Genomic DNA, 21601 nt, shown 5'->3' on the forward strand with positions numbered 1-21601 from the left:
AAGTCATGTGTTGAGACAGTCACAGTTCATCCTGTTTCCCACACTGGGGTTCTTCTGCCCACCCCCACGCTGCCCCCTCTAAGCGGGAGAGAACAAGCAGGAGCAGATGAGCATGATGGGAAAATCTTCCTGTTTTCTGATCATCCCCAAGGACTACACAAGTGGCAGTGACAGGGTTCGTAAACCCACCGGGAGCCACTTCCACATCAGTGGTGGAGAATAAAGGAACTAGAGGGGGAAAAAAACCAAACAAAAGAAAGCGCCTGGAAAAGATGTTTTTATGTTCACTTACATGGAAAAAAATCAAAGTATACAGCATGAAATATAGGTATCTCAGAAAAGTCATCCTCATGAACCCATTTGTTCAATCGCAGTTATAATTCAAGAGATGCCAAATGGGAAATCATAAAATCAGGGTGGGGGGTCGGGGGAAGGGCCACCAAGGGAAAGGTAGGAATTACGTGTTATTTCTCTTCTAGTTTCAGATAACTGGGAGTTTAAACTTTTCCAGCAAGTCAGAGTGATATAAACAGATGCCATACTAAAATATGATGGTAGCAAAAATATAGAACTCCTAAAGCATGATGACAATATTTCAGAAAATAAAAACATTAAAATCTGATAATACCAGAAACTACGGATAGGATCATTTGAGCAGTTCGGTATCTCTGTATGAACAGCAGTTGCAAATGATGGGTGTATATTAAAGAATAAAGCATTGGGTCTGCACATAACTTAAAGAGGGGTAATATTTCTAAACACCGACTTGGTAAGAAAACATGAAGGACATCTTACACTCAACGACAAGGGCTGAAAGGAGGAAATTACTTTCTGAAGGATGCAGTCGGGAGCGTGCCAAGGCCTTTTGTCTGCAACGTGCTCTCGGCCGTGTTGGGATGTATTCGCACTGCCTGGGGTTCCCTGCAGCGTCTAGCACCAATATACCCATCAGATGTTTATCTTTGATCTGAGTTGTTGATGTCTTCAGTTTTGAGTGTATTGAGGTATGTTTTCTTTGGTTGCTGTTGTGATGAATGTGTAATAATAAAAAAAACCCACCAATATTTACAACATTTAAACATTTTAGATTTCAGTGTCAACTCTTCACATAAGAAAAATTGGGGAACTCTTAAGGTCATGGGAAGGTCATTACTTCCTAGCGTCGGTCATGAAACTGTTTTCGATACAGAGAACAATTAGCCTGCTCGCGCAGCTATATGCTTTCTGGTCCAGAATCTTCCCCGTGCTCAGCGGGGAGGCCAATCCCGTGACTGCTGTGCTGGCGCTTCGCCATGCTTCACAGTAGTTATCCTCAAGACGCACTCCATGGGGGTTGGAGCCATGCCAAACGACCTTCTGGGGCCTGAAAAGTAATTTTGTCGTGTTATTTTTTTCTTCTTCGGGCATATTTCAGTGAACAAATTGGCATAAGTTTAGCGAATTAAGTCCAACCCCCTGAGCCCTCTGTGGTTTGACCCTGCATCACCACTCCATCCTCAATCCTCTTTCTAATTACTAGTAGCTGAACACACCACGTTCCAACCACACCCAGCTCATACATGTTCTCAAATCAGACTCTGTGCTCTGTGAATCGGACCCTTCCCTCATGAGGTCCCTTTGTCTAAACCAGCCTCTCTTTCATTCTCAGACCAGGGTTTCTTTCTCATCTTTCAAAGTCCATGAAATGCTTACTGGTACAGAAGCCTTCTTGATTCTCACCCCCAAGTAACGGTGAGTACTTTCCCTGTGCTCCTATCATCTTATCTGTGTCTCCATTTTATCATTGCAATGTTCTGGCTGTAATCACAGCTAGTCTGTGTCTGTCTTCCCCTGTAGGCTGTGAGCCCTGGAAGGGTAGGGGCCGTGTAGATACTGTGCCTTCCAGGCCTGGCATCAGGTGTGGCATAGAGTAGATGCTGATGAAGATGAAAGATTTGCTGAGTTGTTCTATTCTTTTTTAAAATATATTTTATTTATTTTTTACAGAGAGGAGGAAGAGAGAGAGATAGAGAGTTAGAAACATCGATGAGAGAGAAACATCGATCAGCTGCCTCCTGCACGCCTCCTACTGGGGATGTGCCCGCAACCAAGGTACATGCCCTTGACCGGAATCGAACCTGGGACCTTTCAGTCCACAGGTCGACGCTCTATCCACGGAGCCAAACCAGTTAGGGCTGTTCTATTCTTTATAGCATACATAGTTTTCAAAGGATTTGAGTGGACTGTTTCCATGGTCCCTTAGCTACCTCCCTGAGGCTTTATGCTGGCAACACCCCAAAGGGGCAGCTGACAAAAGCATCCCATGATTAGACTGTCTCCTAAAACTGTCTATCATACCATATACTTTGAGGCTTCCACCCCTACTTACCAGGAAGGATCTGTCATCACGTCTCGGCCATCAAAGGAGTATATTGGAACATGTGTACTAAACTGACCTCCATGGCCAGAAAAAATTGAGTCCCAATTATTGAAAAGTACTTGGCCCTATGGAGACAAAAATGTCACATTGGAATCATTATACATCAGCCTGCAAATGGACTAGCTATTTACTCATTGTTGTTGTTTTTTTTAATTTAAAGATTTTTTAATTGATTTTTTAGAGAGGGGAGAGAGGGAGGGAGGAAGAGAGAGAGAGGAAAAGAGAGAGAGAGACATCAATAGGCTGCCTTCTGCACACCCCCTACCAGGTATCGAGCCCACAACCCCGGGCATGTTCCCTGACTAGAAATCAAACTGGCAAGCTTTCAGTGCAGGGGATGACACCCAACCAACTGAGCCACACCGGCCAGGACTATTTGTTCATTCTTTTTTTTTTTTTAAAAAAAATATGTTTTATTGATTTCTTACAGAGAGGAAGGGAGAGGGATAGAGAGTTAGAAACATTGATGAGAGAGAAACATCGACCAGCTGCCTCCTGCACACCCCCTACTGGGGATGTGCCCACAACCAAGGTACATGCCCTTGACCGGAATCGAACCTGGGACCTTGCAGTCCGCAGGCCGATGCTCTATCCACTGAGCCAAACCGGTTTGGCTATTTGTTCATTCTTTAAGGCCAGATGTCACCTCACACTGAAGTCAACCTCAATCATAGAGACAGAGTGGGGACTCAAGAAATATCTGTTGCTTGATTTTATCATCCATTCCTGAACCTTTTCAGTTTTACTATCTTATTTCTTGAACTAATTTTTCTTATAATATGTATACAAAGTCCCATCCCATCAAAAGTGTGTTTTAGGTCTTTATCATTGTTTGAAAATATTTTATATGTATATACTGAGCTTCACATTTGTGCCAATCCACATCATGGAGATAAATCTCTTGCTCCTTTTTCTGAAGGAGCCCTGTTCCCTTCAGTTATTTTTATTCCAAGCATACAAATAATTGGGTCCCAAATGGAAGTACTAAAGTCCCAAGGACCAGAGGGTCTCAAAGTACCTTTGAGATCTAGTGGGAGGTCAGGACCCAGGATGTGTGTGAGCAGGAACAGAGCTGTACCTCTGCAGCTTTGAAGGAGTCGGCTACTTCCATGGTATAATTATACCACTGAAGGATCTTATGAGGCCCTGCCTTGCCTCAAGTGGGGGCAGAGAAATATCTCCCAGGCTTTGGCAGCTTAGATGTGTTGAAGACACCAAACCTGGTGCAGGACAAGGTGTCTGCTCTGTGACCAGTGATTACCAGCTATTCTCTGATACCACTCAGCAAGTGCCCTACAGAAGGCATCTCAGGTGGCACCAAGAGCCCCAGATGTGGGGGTCAAGGAAACTCATTCTAAATTGTAGTGACTTTGAGCAAAGGTCTTTCTCCTGAGCCTCAGTTTCCTCATCAGACAAAAGAATAACTTCCATTTTTATTGGAAGTACCTATTAAGATAATGAATGTAAAATACTTTGTAAACCTTAGAAAACTATGTAAGTGAAAGAGGTCATTATTCCTCCCTCCTGTCTGCTCCATGAGTCATACCATCCAGGCAGGAAGGCTACTGTAAATATTAGAAAACTAAGATCCAAAGTGACACAGCCAATCAGGGACGGGCTGGGCCTGGAACCAGCACACTTGGGACGATGTCAGAAAGTGGCAACTGCCTCCAGTCCCTGTGGAGACCGGTGCACCCAGGAGGCAACAGGGACAGTATTTATTTTTACCTTGAGGTTTACTATTGGGAGGCTGTATCTCTCCACTTTCCTCACAACTGTGGAGAGATCTTGCAGATGGGAGGATAAGAATGCTCGGTAGGTGGACAACAGTCCTGCATGCCTGGCCTGCTGGAAGCACTGAAAATCAGCTCGAACGTCCCCAGAAAATGGCATGTTCAGAGCAACCAAGTGAAGCTGCAAAAAAAAAAAAAAAAAAAAATTAGAGAAGACAGTACAGTTAAAGAGTGAAAGGCAAACTCCAAGTCCCAAATCCATCTCATGTTCCTAATGAGATCCCAGACTTCTTAGAATGGAAGGCACACCCGAGGGCGTCTTATTCAATCTCTACCTGGGGCTCCTAATGGTCCAATCTCTTCTCACTGTAGAGATTCTCTTTCAGGAATCCTACCACCCCATCATTATTGCCATGGCTTGGCTAAAGACTCTAAGTCTAAATCTCCAGACCAGACCCACTGTGGTGTTTCATATGTTCAGATCCTATTCCCTCCTGGAAGTCTCCACTCAGATATCCAACAGGTGCCTCAGGCCTGTAGGTGCCTCAGGTGAACTCCTGCACGGTAAGGACAGCATGATAGGGAACATGCTTCTGGTGTCTGCCCAACCCGTGCCTTGTTCTTTGCTAAAATGCCCTCACAACTCTTGTTTAAAAAACTGGTCTTAGGCCATGCGATCTTGGCTAGTTTTGATTTGTCTGGGAGTGAGCGATTGACCCAAGGTGACCCATACAAACCATCTCTCTCAAGACTCTGAATTGAGTCAGAAAGTATTGGGCTCTGCAGCTGTAAGATCACATTGAACTAGGGCCAGGATCAGTGCATGACAACCCAAGGTTGTGTGTAAGCTTTGAAGATATAACCTCTGTCTGTGTGTTGGGGTGGGGGTGGAAGGGAGTTAGGAAGAAAGATTTTTGCAAAAGCTGGTCTGTAAAGATAGTGGAGCAGACTAATAGCAGGGACAAGAGTTTTACTTTCTGCAAATGACTCTGGAAAGGAATCTCAGTTACCCCAGCGGAAACCTGGACATTATTCTTGAACTCCCTCATCCACGCCTCCCCTTATCCAGTCAGTTAGCACATTTGCCCCTCCTGTTTCCTTTTCTTTCCAATCTGCCCACTTTTCTAGGTTCACTGCTATGATCATAGTCCAGATCAGCTGTTGCCAACCTTTTGGAACTCATGGACCACCAGTGGTCCGCGGACCACCGGTTGGCGACTGCTGGTCCAGATAATAGAGTAGCTGACTAACTGGTGTTAGGACCCCTGGTCTTGTCCCCTCTAATCCATTTGTACACTACACCCAAAGTAATTTCTGAAATGCCAATCTTATAATACCCTTTTCTTGCTTAATACTTTTTATTGTCCACTGGAGAAGGTCAAAGTCAGAAGCTTGGCTTACAGGCCCTTGATGACTAGCCCGTGCCCTTTGCAGACTGAACATCTCTTGAACTCTACTCCTTCAGTCAGACTGAAATACTCAGAATTATAGAAATGTACACACTCCCCCTTGCCTCCCGCTGTTCCATATGCCCTCTGCCTGAAATTCCCACTCTCTTCCGCCCACCTGGCTTTCTCCTGCTCTCAACTGCCTTTTAGATCTTAGTTTAGAGGGCACCTCCTCTAAAGAAGGCAGACTTCTTCGACCTTCCTCGCACGCCCCAGCATCCTTTGATTGCCTCACCCAAACGACTTAGCATAATGTACTGTAATTACCTATTTTTTTGTTTGACTCTCTTGCTAGTCTGTTTGCACCTTGACAGTAGGAGCTGTGTGCCCAGCATGGGACCTAGCACATAGTAGACACACATTCAGCATCTGCAGGGTAAGTGCATGAATTGTACTTACTGCAGGCCTCCCATAATTGGCACTTGAAACAGACGTCAGTGGAGGCCGAAGTGGATGTAGCTATTATGTAAAAAAAAGAAAGAAAACAAACAGTTCTGACTATTTTCATTTCATTCAATCTGTTCTTCAGAGTACATTGAGGTACAGGTGCAAAGTTTCTGGAGAAGGTAGTTTAGTTTGTCATGGTCTTTGGGCCACTCTTAACTGGGAATGAAAAAAAATAACTCTCAGAAAGGAAGGGAATATTTTCAGTCTTTTAGAAAGAGCACTGAATCAGGGAAGCAGAAGGCCCATGTTTTACAGCTGACCCATTCCCTTAATAGAGCAAGTCACCTCTTCAGAGCCTGTTTCCTCATCTGCAAAATGGGATGATAGTACCTGTCTCGAAGGTGGCTGTAGGGTCAAGAAATGGACAATGTAAGTTGCCGACGAGTGTCAAATATTAAAGGGTTCTTTAAGATCGCTTATGCCAACCATGATACATGAATAAACTGAGGCCAAGAGAGGGAAAGCCCCTCAACCAGAGGTTCAGCTACGACATGGAAACAGATCTCCAGACTCTGGGTCCAGATCTGCCTCCACTCTGTAGTGAGAACATTCTGTGGGCACCTGGTCATCCCTGGGCGTCCACCAGATACCGAACCACGCAGCGCTGGCTGTCCAGAGTTTGGAGAGCTTGGTGCCGGGTACCAGGGGGGACTCAGTAAATGCTGAGCAAGACGCAAGGCAGGAAAACTACTCACGTTGTTGCTGGAAAGCGCGGGGGGTGGAGGGCTGTCGGCAGGAATGGGGATCAGTTCTCCCAGCTTTAAGAAAAAACAGTACATTGAAAATGAGCCAACTGCAAACTGTTCACCTATTTTTAAAATGGAAAAAATAACATTCACTGGAGTAGATTATTACTTTTCAGGGGTATTTGGAGGCAATTTATTCAAGAAAGTTGAAGAATTACCTGTAATTTTTTCCAACCATCTCTGACACGAATGAAAAACTCGGTGCTGTCCCTCAGGTAGATGAATGTCCCTTCTATCACCAAATGCGCATTCTGCAGCATGTCGTCCATGCTCCTCAGGGCTGTAACCTGTCAGGGCGTTTAAAATTCCAAATACTGCAGTTATCATGGGAGCCGTGGCACACTCGGAAAGCTGGCCTCCTGGTCAAGTCCAATATAAGCCACCCCCCTTCTTCGTCAGTGAAAAGGCTTATGGTGCCAAAGGGTGATACACAGCTTCCTCATAACCAAAGGACAGTCTTTTTGATAAAACAAAAACATGAATTACTTTGGAACACAACTCTAAGTTGTAATAGAGATGTTAAAACAAGAAGATAATAGGCTGCGAGTATAAAGACATTTAAAAACTGTGGAGAGTTGCCTTTGTTGGGTGCCGGTATCAGCGAAGTGGTCGGGAAGTTCGGCCACTTCCGTTTCTGTGAGCCGCTCAGTGGCGCTGACATGGTTAAATGTGCTGTCCCACACTGATGCTCACAGAGCTTCAAATGTGGTTGCATTTGGAACTTCAATTCTACTTAGGTCTTGAATCTTTCTCGCCTCGCCGGGTAGTTACAACATTAAATACCTGGTAGAAAACGAGGCTCTGTCATTTCTCTGTCTAGAAAGCTGCCAAAGGTTAGACCGTCACCTCGGCATAGCCAAGAGCAGACAGAGAAGCTGCAAAAGTCTATCGAAGAGCACCAAGTCTCAAAGAAACATCAGCCAAGAGAGCTTTTAGTTTTCATTCCAACGGAGCAGGGTTATAAAAGATTAATTTTCACTTAGCCTTGAAGTAACAACAGTGCCGCAAAATGGCTTAGAAATCCCCCAACGGCAGCAAATACCAAAATTCCATTATCTGCTGGACCGTTCTTTCACTTGGCAGCCACTTTCCCAACTAAAAGCCCGCAAAGATCACAGAGCGTTCCTAGGACTCCTGACATCCTGGGGAGGCACTGCCCCTCTGCTGGTGCATCATCAGAGCCTCGGGGCGCCCTGCCTGCCCCAGTGACCTGCAGAGCGCTGGCCGCACAAGAGACATCCTTTGGCGGAACAGAGGAGGCTGAGTTACCAGCACGGGGCCCGTTGAGATACTGTTTACACTCTGGTGCTTCTGTTTTTGATGTCATATGATTGGTTCTACTTAGTTTAGTGAATTAAGGAATAAAAGGGTACAACTGAAATCATCAATGATTTTGTATCCAGCATCTTTTTACTTACAAAGTCATCTAAAGGGATAATAAATACCCTCTGTGTGTGGGATTGCACCCATGCGACCCTCATGGAGGCCTTAATCCAACATAAAGGTGTCGCAGCCCCTACACACTGTAGCCGAAGTGCTTAGTAAACCCGTCTAAAGCAGAGGATGGATACACACTGATCGCTATACTGACCAGGTTTCTGGATCCGGGAAGCCCTGGCTGTCCTGGAGGGCCAGGCGGGCCTGGCAGGGCCACAGCTGCGACAAAGCAGAAAAGAGAAGTTAGAAAAAGCCACACTCTCCGAACAACACCTTGGTGTTAGCCGGTCATAAGGGGAGCACGCGCAAGCCCACCCGCAGTGCTGCAAGCATGGGCGCTTGCCTCTGAACCTTGGGCACTCTGGACCCAGCACTGGACTGAGCCACGAGGACTGGTCCGGGGAAGTGCTGGGCTTCTTCTTCTTCTTCTTTTTTTTTATTGTCTAAAGTTTTATATATGTCTCCTTTTTCCCTGATTGACCCGCCCCCCCACACGCCCCCCTCCAGCCATTCCCACCCCAGGCAAGCCCCCACCACTCCAGTGTCTGTGTCCATTTGGGCTTCTTGATGATAGCACTGGATGAAGCCCTGCCCAGGGCTTTTCCATTTTATAAGTGAATACATCCCCCTGGTTACTGTTGTTTGTATAAGTCAGTCTGGGTTGCGTTTTCTGTCACTCACATCCAAAAACTACTGAACAGAGGAAGCGGGCTCAGAAAGAGGAAGAGAAGGTGCCAGGCTGCGGAAGGAGGGCAAGTAGGTGAAGTGACAGGAGCCTTGGGGCCAGGAGACAGGGCCTCAGCTCCCCGATTTCAGCTGTGTGATCTTGGGGAAACAGCAAGCTCTCCAAACCCTAGCTTCCTTATCTGTGAAAGGTAAGCAGGCATTTCTTCTTCACTGGGCTGTAATGAGAACTGAGAAAAATACAAACTAGGCACGTGCTTTGCAAATTGTACAGCATTCAATTTGCCAGAGGCTCTTGCTTTTGAAGAGTCACAGTGCGCTTAATCAGATCGAGGCTATTGCCCTCTTCCCTAGAAAAATGCACTTGCACACACACACACAATTCCACATAAAATGTTAGTGGGATGACAGCTCCCTGAGGCGATCTTTGAATTTTCAAGGAGTTTATGGTTCCCCAACAAAACGGGCAAGCATAAAGAAACATTATTACAGCAATTCTTTTCCTCTCCTTCTACCTTTCCAAGCCCCAATTCCTCCCTCAGCTCTGCAAGGCTCTTGCAGAGTTAAGGATGTTTTGACTGTATCAGATTTTTCAGGTCATTGCCAGTAAGTTTGCAGTTCCGACACAGGACTTGAAGATCCGTACACAGGTGGTGAATGCCCAGTGGAGATCAGGTAGAGGACTCGGATTTAGCCATGCCTCTTCCTAGTATTTGTGACCTTGAGCAAGTTTCTTAACCTGTCTGAGCTTCAGTGTCTTCATGAACGAAATGAGTTTTATAGTAGTTTCCATTTCATCTCCCTCCCAAGGATGCTATGAAAATTAAGTGGGATAATGAATCTGGGAGTGTTTTGTAAACTGTGAATTGCTATACATTATGTGAGGGGCAATCTTTGTTCTATTGAGCAAGGAGTCCTGGGGCCCCTAGTGTAGGGCTACTATGGACAACAGATCCTCTGCATCCTGTACTCTCCCTGTAATGTCCCCCTCCCCCACCTCCTGTAATGCCTGCTCATCCCTCAAGACACCGATGGTTTATCAATTCAGCACCTTCTTTCTTTGCAGGACCAGTACCTTCACCTTCTCTTGGGATCTTCCCCTTCACCTCTACAACCATTTGGTTCCAGAAGGAGCTGCCATATTCTCATGTGATCCCACCTCCTGCCCATAGGTTGGGCACCTGGCCCAAGTCAGGCCAATCAAAAGCCTTTCCCAAGACTTGCTCCGTCCCAGGACTTTGCAAACAAAAATTGAGAAGAGAGGCCAAGATCTCTAGCTGACAGTAGAAGCTGTAAGCTGTCAGTAACCATATTTCCTTCCCACCATGCAGAGGATGTGGTCTGTGGTGAAGAAACATGAAGTGTGCATACAGAGAGAAGCTGAGACAAGAGACGGCCAGAGGACCCTCGCAGGGGTTGGGCCCCTGGTTCTGGTTGTACCTGAGGTCCTGCCGCACATCTGTGTCTCCCACACATTGACTGTTCACCTTTCCTTGACATGCTGTACGTGTCACTTCTGCTGGATCTAGTCTGGGTTACATTTCTGTCACTTGTAGCCCAAAGATCCAAGACTAAGTCAAAGCCCCAGCCCCAGTCACCCACTAAGTTCTCCCTGGTGCCCAGACATTGCAGATATCTTCCCAGGTGTGTTACCACCACACCTGGCTCATGCCAGCCCAAACCACAAAAAGTGATGCAGCCATGCTATTATTGCTGCTAGTATTATTTTCCCACCATGGGCACAGTGGGAAGAACACAGGCTTCAGAGCTACACTGACCTGGGTCCTAAACCTGTTGGTGCCACTTATTAGCTGTGTGACCTTGGCAAGGTTCCTAAACGTCTCTGGATCTCACTTTTCTCATCAGCAAAATGGGGATGCTGATACTTTCCTTGAAGGGCTTTGTGAGATTTTAATAAAATAATGTAGTAGAGCAACTAGCAGAGTTCCTGGCACTTGGTAAATGGAGATTTTCTTCTGTTTCACCCATTTTCCATTTGAGAAAGTGAGGCACCAACAGGTGAAAGAATTTTTACAGAGAGTTAAAATCAATGCTGGTCCTCAAGTTCCGTAAGGCCCAGGGATAGGCAAAGCAGTCAAGAAGTTTCCACCCACACATAAAAAGATACCCAACATCAGGCGTTTTCAGGGGAATGTAAATCAGAACCACAATGAGTATCACTCCACACACACTAGGGTGACTAGAAAAAAAGGTAATAACAAGCGTTGATGAAGAGGAGGAGATATTGAAACTTTTAAAAAATCCTCATCCGAAGATACGTTTATTCATTTGAGAGAGAGAGTGAGAGAAAGAGAAAGAGAGAGAGATGTGAGAGAGAAACATCCATCAGTTGCCTCACATACATGCACTGGGATCAAATCCTAGGTATGTTCCTTGACCGGGAATCAAACCTGCAACCTTTTGGTGTATGAGACAATGCTCCAACTACCTGAGCCACCCAGCCAGGGCTGAAATCAAAACTTCTGTACACTGCTGGAGGGAATGCAAAATGGTGCAGTCACTTTGGGGAATAGTCTGATAAGGTTCCTCAAGGAGTTAAACATGTAGGACCCAACAATTCCACTCCTAGGTATATATCCAAGAGAACTGAAAACACACATCCCACAAAAACTTGTACACGTATGTTCACGCAGTACTATTCATAACAGTCAAAGAGTAGAAACAACTCAAATGTCCATCAACTTATGAACGGATAAACAAAATGTATCACTGGGATGTTAAGCAGCCATAAAAAGGAATGAAATTCTGATACACACTGCAACGTGGACCCTTGAAAGCACTGTGTTAAGTGAAAGAAGCCAAACACAAAAGGCCACATAATATGTGATTTCATTTATATGAAATGTCCAGAATAGGCAAATCTATAGATATAGAAAGTACATCATTGGTTGCCAGATTTGGGGGATGGGGGTAGCAGCATGTTGTTAATTGATACAGGGTTTCTTTTTGAGGTGATAAAACTGTACTGGAATTATAGTGGTAATGACTGCATAACCTTGTGAATATATGAATTGTATACTTTAAAGGGGTGAATTTTATAAATTATCTCAATTTTTTTTTAAAAAAAAGGAAGGAAGGAAGGAAGGAAGGAAGGAAGGAAGGAAGGAAGGAAGCTAGCTCCATTCCGGAAGCAGCCCTTTGTCAGTGTAGTTGACATGCCACCAAATGGGGTGACCCTGAGCACAACAGCAGCGTAAGTGTGGGCACCATTGCAGTACTAACCTGCTCCTAGGATAGCTGGAGGTCCTGGTGGCCCTGGGGGTCCCGGTGGCCCAGGAGAACCAGGTCTTCCAAAGCCAGGTGGCCCAGGTAGGCCGGGAACACCTGGGGGTCCCTGGGGCCCAACGATAGTCTCCCCTTTCTGACCCTGTGAAGGCAAAGGGCACAGGAACAGAAGAGAGAAAGCACCATTAATCACTAGAAATCCCCCCTATTCTTTTTAAGAGGACATTTGTAAGTAATCAATAAATACTAGCTATTGTCAATATTATCCTCAATCTTGGGCACAACTCAAGTGGTGAATGCCCAGTCACTGTGTTGACACTCCAGAGTACCCGAGAGAGCCCCAAACTAGAAGATGACCTAGCCTAGCCTTTTCAGTTCACAGATAAAGAAGCTGAGACCTAGATTGAGGACAAGACTTTACCAAAGCAAATGGAAGTGGATCTGGAAGTAGAACCCTGGACTCCTGGCTTTGCTGAGTCTGCCCTCGTGGCAGGCTCTGGGACCAGAGTTTGCTTATGATCCCTGAGGGTCAGTGATCTCATCATACTCTTATTAGAGGCATAACTCGATTTCCTCTTTTGTGACCTGGAGAAATTTGTCAGCCCAAGAAGACCAAGCCTATCTAAGAGCTTCCTCTTTGATGAAATTTCAGAAGAATGAAATCGTCCCTCTGAAAAATGCCTCCCTCACCTTCCATTCTGTCTCCACTATCTGATGTGTTCACTATTAACATCTCTTCATATTTAGCAATTTCCCACCGTTAACATGAACAAGGCAGCTCAGTTAGAGACCTGGAAGTAACTTGAATGCTTATGGCCTTGGCCGGCTCCCTGTCTTCCGTGGGCCTCAGCCAAGTCCGCCTCAGTCAACAAGAGGCTGATGCCCAAGTCCCACCTCAGCTTGTGGCTAATGACTGACTCTTGACTCTCCAACTGCCTAGTCACATTGGGGGGGTTTCAGGGAAAGCGGTGACTTGACAAGGAAGGTGGCGTGGAGGGGTCACTACTCACAGCCAGGCCTGGGCTTCCTGGCCGGCCTGGAGGTCCTGACACAGAGAAGTCGCCGATAGAGTCTCCTTTTTCTCCTTTAAACCCCCTGTCTCCATTCTCCCCCTGGAAGCAGAGAACATTCAAAGAACATTTAGTACGAGTAGGAAGAACCAGTCTTTGACATACACCTGAGAACTTGGAAACACAGGCCCAAATTTAAGAGACAAATACTCACCTTCAAGCTGTTTATAAAATGTCTTAGGTAAGCTGGGTCCATTGGAGGGCCTGCAAAGAAACGCCTCATAAAACTCACAATCACAATCTCAGAAATTTACAAAGAACAGTCACCACATTGGCACCCATGATTATTTCCTAGTGGAAGTGACTCTGCATTGATTTAGCTAACAGAGTGGGCACTGGGCTTGGAGGCCGAAACAGTCCTGGCCTGGATCCCCACCCCAGGCACTGTGGGATCTTGGCACACCCCTTTAGGCCTCGTTTGGCATATGAAGCATGAATAATGGGAACTTCTAGTCTCTCCTGACAATGTTCCATCTTGGACATGTCACCCACGACTGGGTCTCTCTTGAACTCTGTGCAGCTTGCGGTCAGGGTGGTTATGGAATTAGTCTTACATTCTGGCTCAGTTGGATTTCTCAGGGACAACAGTCAAAGGCAAGATCTAGCCTAAGAGTTGAAATACCTGGTGGTCCCTGGGCCCCCTGGTCGCCTTTTTCTCCTTTGGAGCCTGGAAGACCCCAGGTTCCTTTTTCTCCTTTAACACCTGCCACCAAATACACATACATTAAAAAAAAAAAAGTGGAAAATTATCTTCATTTTATATAAAACATTTTTGAGACAAGTTTTACAAATTGAGCCCCTTTCACAAAGTCCACTCAATGAACAAAGGCCTATTAAGAGTGTAAAATCCTTCTCTGACTGATGGTGAAGACAGAGGTAGACACAGCAGACCTTGAAAGGCTCCGTCTCAGGGAGACTGACACAGTGAAGGGTAATGGGAGGCAGGATGGAATGTGCCATCATGAAAACACCAGCAGTGCATCATGGGAGGCCAGCAGAAGCTGGTTAACTCTCTCCCACAGCTTCACACACATGCCCGAGGCTCCACACCAAGTCAGGCCTGCAGCCTCCCCTCGCCTATGCCTGTGCAGCACGGTGGTATCAGGGGATGACAGAGTTGAGAGATGCCAACTGTGTGACCCCCTACTCCCCGCAGGGCTTGTGAGAAGCACCCTTTCTGCAGAACTGGCATCACAGGCAATCCCTTCCCCCAACTCTTTAGAAAGGAGAGAGGCATGAGCTCCTTCTGGGGGTTCAGCATTTAGGAAAAGAAGTGACCCCTCCCCCAACCTCGATGAGTGGTGGACACTACATTGTTGAATTCCTGGTTCCCAAGAGGTCTGAGAGATCAACTGACCGCCGCCCTTGAACCTAGAGACGGGCACACAGCGTAGATGAAGTTTGGGGCTCAGTTTCCCAGCGCGAGGGTGGGGAACGGGAAGAATGTTATCAGGGCCATGATGCTGCCAGCTGGGGGTCAGTGGGAGAGGCAATCACACTCGGCCAGGCCTCACTGATTGGGGAGGGGGACTGAGGCCAGGACCTGGGAGCCTCCACCGGACCACAGTGAGACCACAGACAGTGGCGCTGCCCCGAGAAGAGGACAGCCAGCTCACCACTGCCCGTGTGGCTGCTCATCGAGGGAGCAGGGTAGACCCACAAGTAAGAGGGAGGACAACCGGCTCACTAGGGCCTACATCCAGACAAGTCTACTCCCTCCCCTTCCTCCCAGAGAAACTGTGAGGAAGGGGAAGCACTGGGGATCTGAGAAAGCAAATCCACATCCACCCGTCCTCCCCAAGGCCCACCTTGCAGCAGGAGGAAGGGAAAGCCTTAAACTGGATCTGAGCATGGAGTCTGAAAACAGCCTGGACTTTGTAACCAAAGTAACAGAAAGCCACGGGGCCAGGTATCACCAGGAAGACCACCACCTGGTGGGCTAAGGGTGACAGAGCCCAGCCAGAGGTCAGTATTGGAAAGAAAAAAAAGGCCTCCCCTGTTTAAACTGCAAGTGTTCAGACTTCTCAATCAAAAGGGGGACAAAGGGGTGTGTGGGGACAGAGGACCAGACTGAGAGCTCACCTGCGTGCTCAGTTTCCGGAACTTTCCCACTCTCTGTGTGGTAGATGAGCTCCCACAGGCCTTGAACTTGCTAATCAAATGCTCAGAGCCAGGGCTTCTCATACTCTACTGTGCTGCACCCCAGCAGGGCGCTTGTTAAAATGCAGCTTTGACTCAGCAGGTCTGCAGGGAGGCCGAGGGCCCTGCATTTCTAACAAGCTCCTGGGAGATGAAGATGCTGCTGGTCCAAGAACACTTTGCAGCAAAGGCTTTCTGGGCTCCCCTGGCCCTGCCCTGTACTAGCTCTTGATATACTGCATTGTGGTGATTTTTAAACTACTCTCACCTAATAGTGCCTACGGGCCTGGGTGGCAGGAATGGTGGAGGATTCACCTGTCTCAGCCCAGTGCGTGGGACAGCACCAAGCAAGGAGGATTCAGTGGATGCTTTATGAATAAACTAACAAATGGACAAATGGAGTGCTTCCGGCTAAGTAGGAGGCTCAGCCAAGATGTGTAGGATAAACAGATGGGTGACAGAACCAAACAGAAATGCCCCGTCCCACAGCCTTTGCTCAGCTGTGAGCCCCTCCTAACACATAACAGAACAGCGAGTTCTTCCTGACCACTGAGTCTATGCCCATGGGCAGATAAAAACTATGCCAGCAGAGACACGAGGGTCTGGAAATATCCCAGAGAAATGTAAGGTGAATGAGGGAGTGTGTACCGTGAAAGGTGATGAGTTCTGAATTCCCAGGATGACCCGTACCAACCTGGAGAGAGAAAGGCAAAGTCACACATGTGAACCCTGTCCTGGTGTTTGCATGCACAGGTAGCCACTGTCCCCTGCTCCGGGGGAGTGTGTGGCAGGAGGAGCAACGTCATGGAGTCAGGCCTCCTGGCCAAACAACTCTGCAAAGGGGAAGCCCAAAGATTTAAGACAATAAATGGCAGCAGGGTTGGTTTGGCCAACCATGAGTATTGTTGGCCTCCTATTTTTTTTTTTTAATCAATGAATTGATTCACGTGAGAGGTCAAGCTAGTGATGTACCTCGCCGTGAAGCTGAGCTGCCATTAGTTTGGCTACTGCGTATGGTCAGGAATGAGCATAATGAATAGGAACAGGGTGGTGGTAATCAACAATGGCGGGGGGGGTATCATTAGGCTGGGAGGGCCTGGACATTGTCCATGTCTAAACTTTGTGCCTGGGGTCTGGAGTCCAAGCTGTTCCCAGTTCACTCCCAGATTCCTGCATTTCTTTACCTCTTAGAACAGAGCCACTTGCCACCATGCTTTTAATGGTCTGTCTTCACTTTTTTCGCAGTTGATATGTGGAATCAGAATGATCCCTCTGGTGCCAGGATTCCCCTAAGCTTTTGGGTGGAGGGTCACAAACTGCTCAGGGGTCACTGATAGAAGATGGGGGAAGGGAAGGGAGGGGACTCTTCATGGAAAAAAATTTCTAGGTTAAGGATGAAAGCCCCAGCGCCAAGCTGATATCTTGTGGTTTTGCTGGTAAAGTCCCTCCACTCCAGGCATGAGCTGTAAATTGCGATGGTTGGGAAGGGGCTGTATTTCAAAGGGGTTTGCGCAATGCTGGATGTGAAAGGAAGCATTTCTCTTTCAAGTGTCCATTTTGAGAGCTGGTCAAGGAATGTCGCTGGCCCAGCCCCCGTGGTGTCCAGCAGCATGAAATAAAAACACTCTGCAAACATGCTCTGATCTCCTCTTCGGCTTCTTTTAAATAACGTCTAGACCCCCACAGGCCATGTTTACTAAAAAGGGTCCTAGTCCAGGTCATGGTCATTGCAGTCGCATTTTTATAATACTCTCAAGTGCTGTCCCATGGTTGGTCCATTAGAAACCTGGAATTGTTATCTGGGGGGCCCTCTGGGCACTAACTCAGTCTCCCCTTCTGTACCATAGGAGGTGGGATGCAGCCATCGCTCCGGAGGGTTCCTCCAACACTGATGTTTTATGTTTCTGTTCAGTCCATCAGCGTAGACATGACCTGGCGTGCTGTTGTCCTCGCATAGATCCGGGCCCCTTGGTCGCCTTACACAGGTGGGTCCTGTCCTCTGCCTTCCAGGCCGGAGTTCCCAGGTCCTGGGCTGCAGACCTGGGTGCCCCAAAGTTTAGACATGGACAATGTCTAGACAAACACACTGCCAAGCTGCATCATTTTAGAGCCTTTGATCCAAGCCTTCTCACCACCTCAACAGGCATCAATTATGAACCCACTTTAAGGAATCTTAATAATTTTAATTAATTTCTTTAAGGAATCTTTCTAAATTGTCATTTGCAAGCTCCTGAGAACAGAGGCCAGCCCTGTGTAGTTCACCCCTGTGTCCCCAGGGCCTAGTGGGGTACTTAGCATTCGGTAAGTACTCAGTTAATATCTGTTGAATGAGCGAGAGAATGATTACGCACAGTTCCATGACTGATGTTTGTGCATAGAGGCCCACCTTCCTGGGTTTCCCCACAGAAACGGGATTCTCCCAATACTGCTGAGACCTCAGGGACAGTGCCACTGACTACCTGGGTGGCCAGTCACGTGCCTGATCCCCTGGGTCACAGTGCCTGCACCTGCTGCCTGGTGGTCAGGGGAAGTGAGTAACAGTTCCAGATCTGTCAGTGCTGTGACCTTGAACAAGTCAGTGAGCTCGTCTGAGTCAGTTTGCCTCCTCATTATAAAAGAGAGAGAGAAGCCTGCCTCTCAGGTGGTGTGCTGTGTGGTAATATCACAACGGGGAAAGGACAGCACATGGTCAGTTAGAGATTTTAGCCTAGAGTTCCCAATGCAAAGAGCACTGACTGAATTGCTTATTTTCTTGTCTATATTTTTAAGATGTCTATTTCCCCCTATCATACTGCTCCAAGCGTGAATCTAATATGGTTATGATAACAAAAGACACTGCTTTTTTTATTGTGCTAAAGAAACACTGTCGGCCTGTGTACCCTGAGAAGACCCTGTATGTTTCATTGCCACAGTCTGTTATCTAGAAGCTTTTGGTCACTTAAGGGTCTAAATGTAAGTGATATAAGACATCAAAGAGGACACTGATGGGTAGAAAGGGCTCAAGACAAAGACCGATCGTCTTCTCTGAGTTGCTTTCTGTGCCAAAGCCTGCTCTTTATGACAGAGACCATATGCTACTTACTGGCATCTTGCAGTGTGGCCGGGCTGGTATGGGGAAGACAGCCTGTGGGAAGTGAGGACAAGAGAAGTGAGGCCATGGGGACATCTGACTTAGGCTTAGGTCAGTTTGGTGCCCACTCCCCCCTGAAGGTCTCTCCCCCACCCCACCCCCACTTACTCCTTTGATGTTAATCACTGCTCCCGGCGGTCCAGGGGGGCCTGGAGGACCAGGTACGCCAGGTGGGCCCTGAGGAAGAAAGGCCATTCCTGAGTTCAGGTTGTTGTGAGGGCAGAGGCAGCTGCAGGATACTTTCCCCAGGTTTGGGGGACACAATGAGGAAAGGAGGGCCCTTTAAAGCCAACTAATTTCTCCCATAGGTAAGCCAGTCCCGTCTACAGAGCACGTCCACATAGCTGACCTCATTGCATCTTCACAACCCATGGGGAAGACGGCAGAGCAACAAGTATTATCTCTGGTTGACAGATGGATGATGAGGTCCAGAGAGGGGAAGTGACCTGCTCAAGGCCACACAGCAACTTATGGCAGAACTGAGATCGGAACCCAGATTCTGACTCCAAGAGCCATGCTCAGCTGATACTGAGCCCACCACCTCTGTATCAGCCCATCCCTAGTGTGGAGCGACAAGTGAGGTGGGGTGGGGGGGAGGGTGGTCCTTCACGGGCTGTGCTACCTCAGAGAGTGCCTCATAAATGCAAAAATAAATGCAAAGCTCTTGCTGGGTAGCACAGTTATTTTCAAAGCCAGGTCATCCTGGCCTGAACACCATGCAGTGTTCGCTCCTCTAAGCCTGGATCCCAAGCAGGATATCCCAGCAGGAGGGGCGAGGCTCCGACCCAGGCATGAGGCATCTAGCCCACTCTGAAGCTGCACGGATCATCCTAAGGGCAGGCATCAGTGTCTGCTTTTCCTAGTAGCCCCAGCAGGCTTGATGGCTATGCGCTACTTCCCCAATGCTTCAGTAAAGTTGTTTGTCTGGGTTTCTGGACATACAAAGCAGAGACAGTGTGGTGCAAACAGAAGCAGCAACGGACTTAGAGCTGCATTTGCACCTTAGCTTGGTGACCTTCAGTGAGTCACTTAACTTCTACAGGCCCCTGTTTCCTCTTGGGCAAAACAAGGACCCCACCTAGTGTCTCTTAGGATAGTTATTACCAAGACTGAGATAATATCCTTAAGAGCACATGGTATAGTGTCTGGTACACAGTAGGTGCTCAATAAACTTTGGCTTCCTTATTCCAGACCCTTGTTCCCTGCTGATGCCCCCAGTGTCTGCCATCCTGTGAGCCCCACCTAAGTAGCTGATCTACCTTTGTTATTCTCTCACAGGCATTTACGGAGGCCTTAGTGATGTGCAAAGCCCCTGGGACCAGGTATCTCCCAAATCAGAAGACCTGGGATTTGAAACCAGCTTTCCTGAGCATGCGCACATGGCGGTCTCCCTCCTCCCTCTGGGGTCTGGATGAGGAAACTTATGCTCCATTTCACTAAGGGGCTTTGGTGGGAGGAACCCTGAGAGTGAGCTGGAGGACAGAGTTGGGCTGGAGGACGTTTGGAAGTGTCAGTGGAGGAAGAAGAAAAACATTCCTGAACATTATATCCACAAGCCTTGCTCATTGGACCTGACACTCTCTCCTCTGGACACTGGCCTTGGGGCTCTGTCCCCAGGGTGGTGTGGGGCTGGAGCCAGGGCTGTGGCACTCACCGGCATCACGACCCCTCGGTCTCCTTTGGCACCCTTGAAGCCATTCAGTCCTGGGCGACCCTGAAACCCACAGAAGATGCCTTAGTAAAACCACTGCCCACCGGCCAGCCTGGCCCACGTGTCTTCTCTCTCATCCAGTCCAAGGAACACCAACACCTACAGGTCGTCCGGGGAGGCCAAATTCTCCTTTGTGTCCTGGCGGTCCTTTGGGCCCCTAGAGGCAAAACAAATACCAATCAGATTAGAAAAGAACAGAAACTCAAGGGCCAGGGAGATGGGGGGCACCCCACCTGCCATTGTGGGCAGTGGTGACGGTGAACCACCGACGGGAGGAAGGAGGGCAAGGAGCAAGTATGAGGTATCCACCTGATGATCCTTGTCTCCCAGCCTCTCTGTGCTCAGCTGGAAGCACATGCTCAACCCACCACCGCCCCACACCCTCCTGTAAGCTCTAACCCACCCCAGTCTCTGCACACAACTCTCTCAGTCAGGCTAATGAAGGAACCCAGGTAGCCAGACGCTGGCCAGCTCAGAACATGGACCTTTGCCCTAGGTCTTATGTCCCAGGGCTCTCCATGGCCCCCATTGGAATAATGCAGCCCTGCCTCACCCCTCATTGCAGCCCGTCCTGATAACCTGCTCCAGTACCTGGCTTCTGCTTTGTTCCTACCTGTCCCTAAGGACCTGAACCTTGGCCTGGCACCCCAATTCTCCTGCACCCCATTTATTCCAGGGCTGGCTTTCTATGTCCACATGCTTCCAGAGCCACTGCCCTGTTCTAACCTCCTGCAGGAACCTTCATGCCTTCTGACATACGGGTGCCCGCAATGCACCACCTCTTCCCAGAACAAGCTCTACCTCCAGGCCACGCCTTCCCACTCCTATAGCCAGTTTGCCCTGTCTCCCAGGAGAATGACTGGCTTAAGCCTGGGGCCCATCTTCCTGCTGCCATTAACATAGATAGTCATGCCCTGGAAAATAGCAATTAAAGACTGAGTTGAAACAGGCCCTGTGTGTAAAGCACCCAGCCCAAGTTACCCTTAGGGAAAGAAAAGCAAGGACAGAGGAGTTAACAAGACACGGGACACCAGGTGGTATGTTCTAGGGCAGAGCTCCTCAAACGTCACTGTGCATCGGTGTCACCTGGGATCTTATGGAAATGCAGATCCTGTAGGTCTGGGGTGGGGCATGAAGCTCTGAATTTCTACCAAGCTCCCAGCTGATGCTGGCGCTGCTGATCCATGGGCCATGAGTAACAGGGCTCTAGTGAGTTTGTAAGGGAACTCTAAGCTACACTAGTCACAAGGGCCATAGCTGGCCCACGTGGCACCTTTATGCAAGTTAGAAGAAGAAGGTGCCCCCTTATTGTCTGTGCTTAGCAAGCTGTGCATAAGCTGGACTTCGTGGGAACAACTTCCTTGGTCACCTGCTGCAGACTGTGGCCAGCA

At 47.9% G+C, this 21601-nt stretch overlaps 1 protein-coding gene across 4 annotated transcripts in view; it reads right to left on the reverse strand.

Annotated features, from left to right (window-relative positions):
- Positions 1-260: 260 nt before the first annotated feature.
- The window catches only part of COL15A1 (collagen type XV alpha 1 chain), a 102345-nt gene continuing 81004 nt past the window's right edge, over positions 261-21601 (reverse strand). For 3 of the 4 annotated variants that reach the window (XM_070431086.1, XM_070431089.1, XM_070431085.1), the window contains 17 exons: positions 20314-20367; positions 20154-20213; positions 18608-18676; positions 18452-18493; positions 16018-16063; positions 13853-13933; positions 13385-13434; positions 13171-13272; positions 12158-12302; positions 8385-8449; positions 6952-7080; positions 6743-6805; positions 6333-6392; positions 6000-6059; positions 4148-4333; positions 2369-2484; positions 261-1363 (listed from right to left, as the gene is read on the reverse strand). In XM_070431086.1, coding sequence (XP_070287187.1) covers positions 1150-1363; positions 2369-2484; positions 4148-4333; positions 6000-6059; positions 6333-6392; positions 6743-6805; positions 6952-7080; positions 8385-8449; positions 12158-12302; positions 13171-13272; positions 13385-13434; positions 13853-13933; positions 16018-16063; positions 18452-18493; positions 18608-18676; positions 20154-20213; positions 20314-20367 — 1542 coding nt within the window. In that variant the 3' untranslated portion in view covers positions 261-1149. The remainder of the gene's footprint in view (positions 1364-2368; positions 2485-4147; positions 4334-5999; positions 6060-6332; positions 6393-6742; positions 6806-6951; positions 7081-8384; positions 8450-12157; positions 12303-13170; positions 13273-13384; positions 13435-13852; positions 13934-16017; positions 16064-18451; positions 18494-18607; positions 18677-20153; positions 20214-20313; positions 20368-21601) is intronic. The other variant, XM_070431087.1, reaches the window with a different exon arrangement.

Source organism: Myotis yumanensis, unplaced genomic scaffold (genome assembly GCF_028538775.1).
Source record: "Myotis yumanensis isolate MYYU_CA2020_CCGP unplaced genomic scaffold, mMyoYum1.0.hap1 SCAF_12, whole genome shotgun sequence".
NCBI lineage: Eukaryota > Metazoa > Chordata > Mammalia > Chiroptera > Vespertilionidae > Myotis > Myotis yumanensis.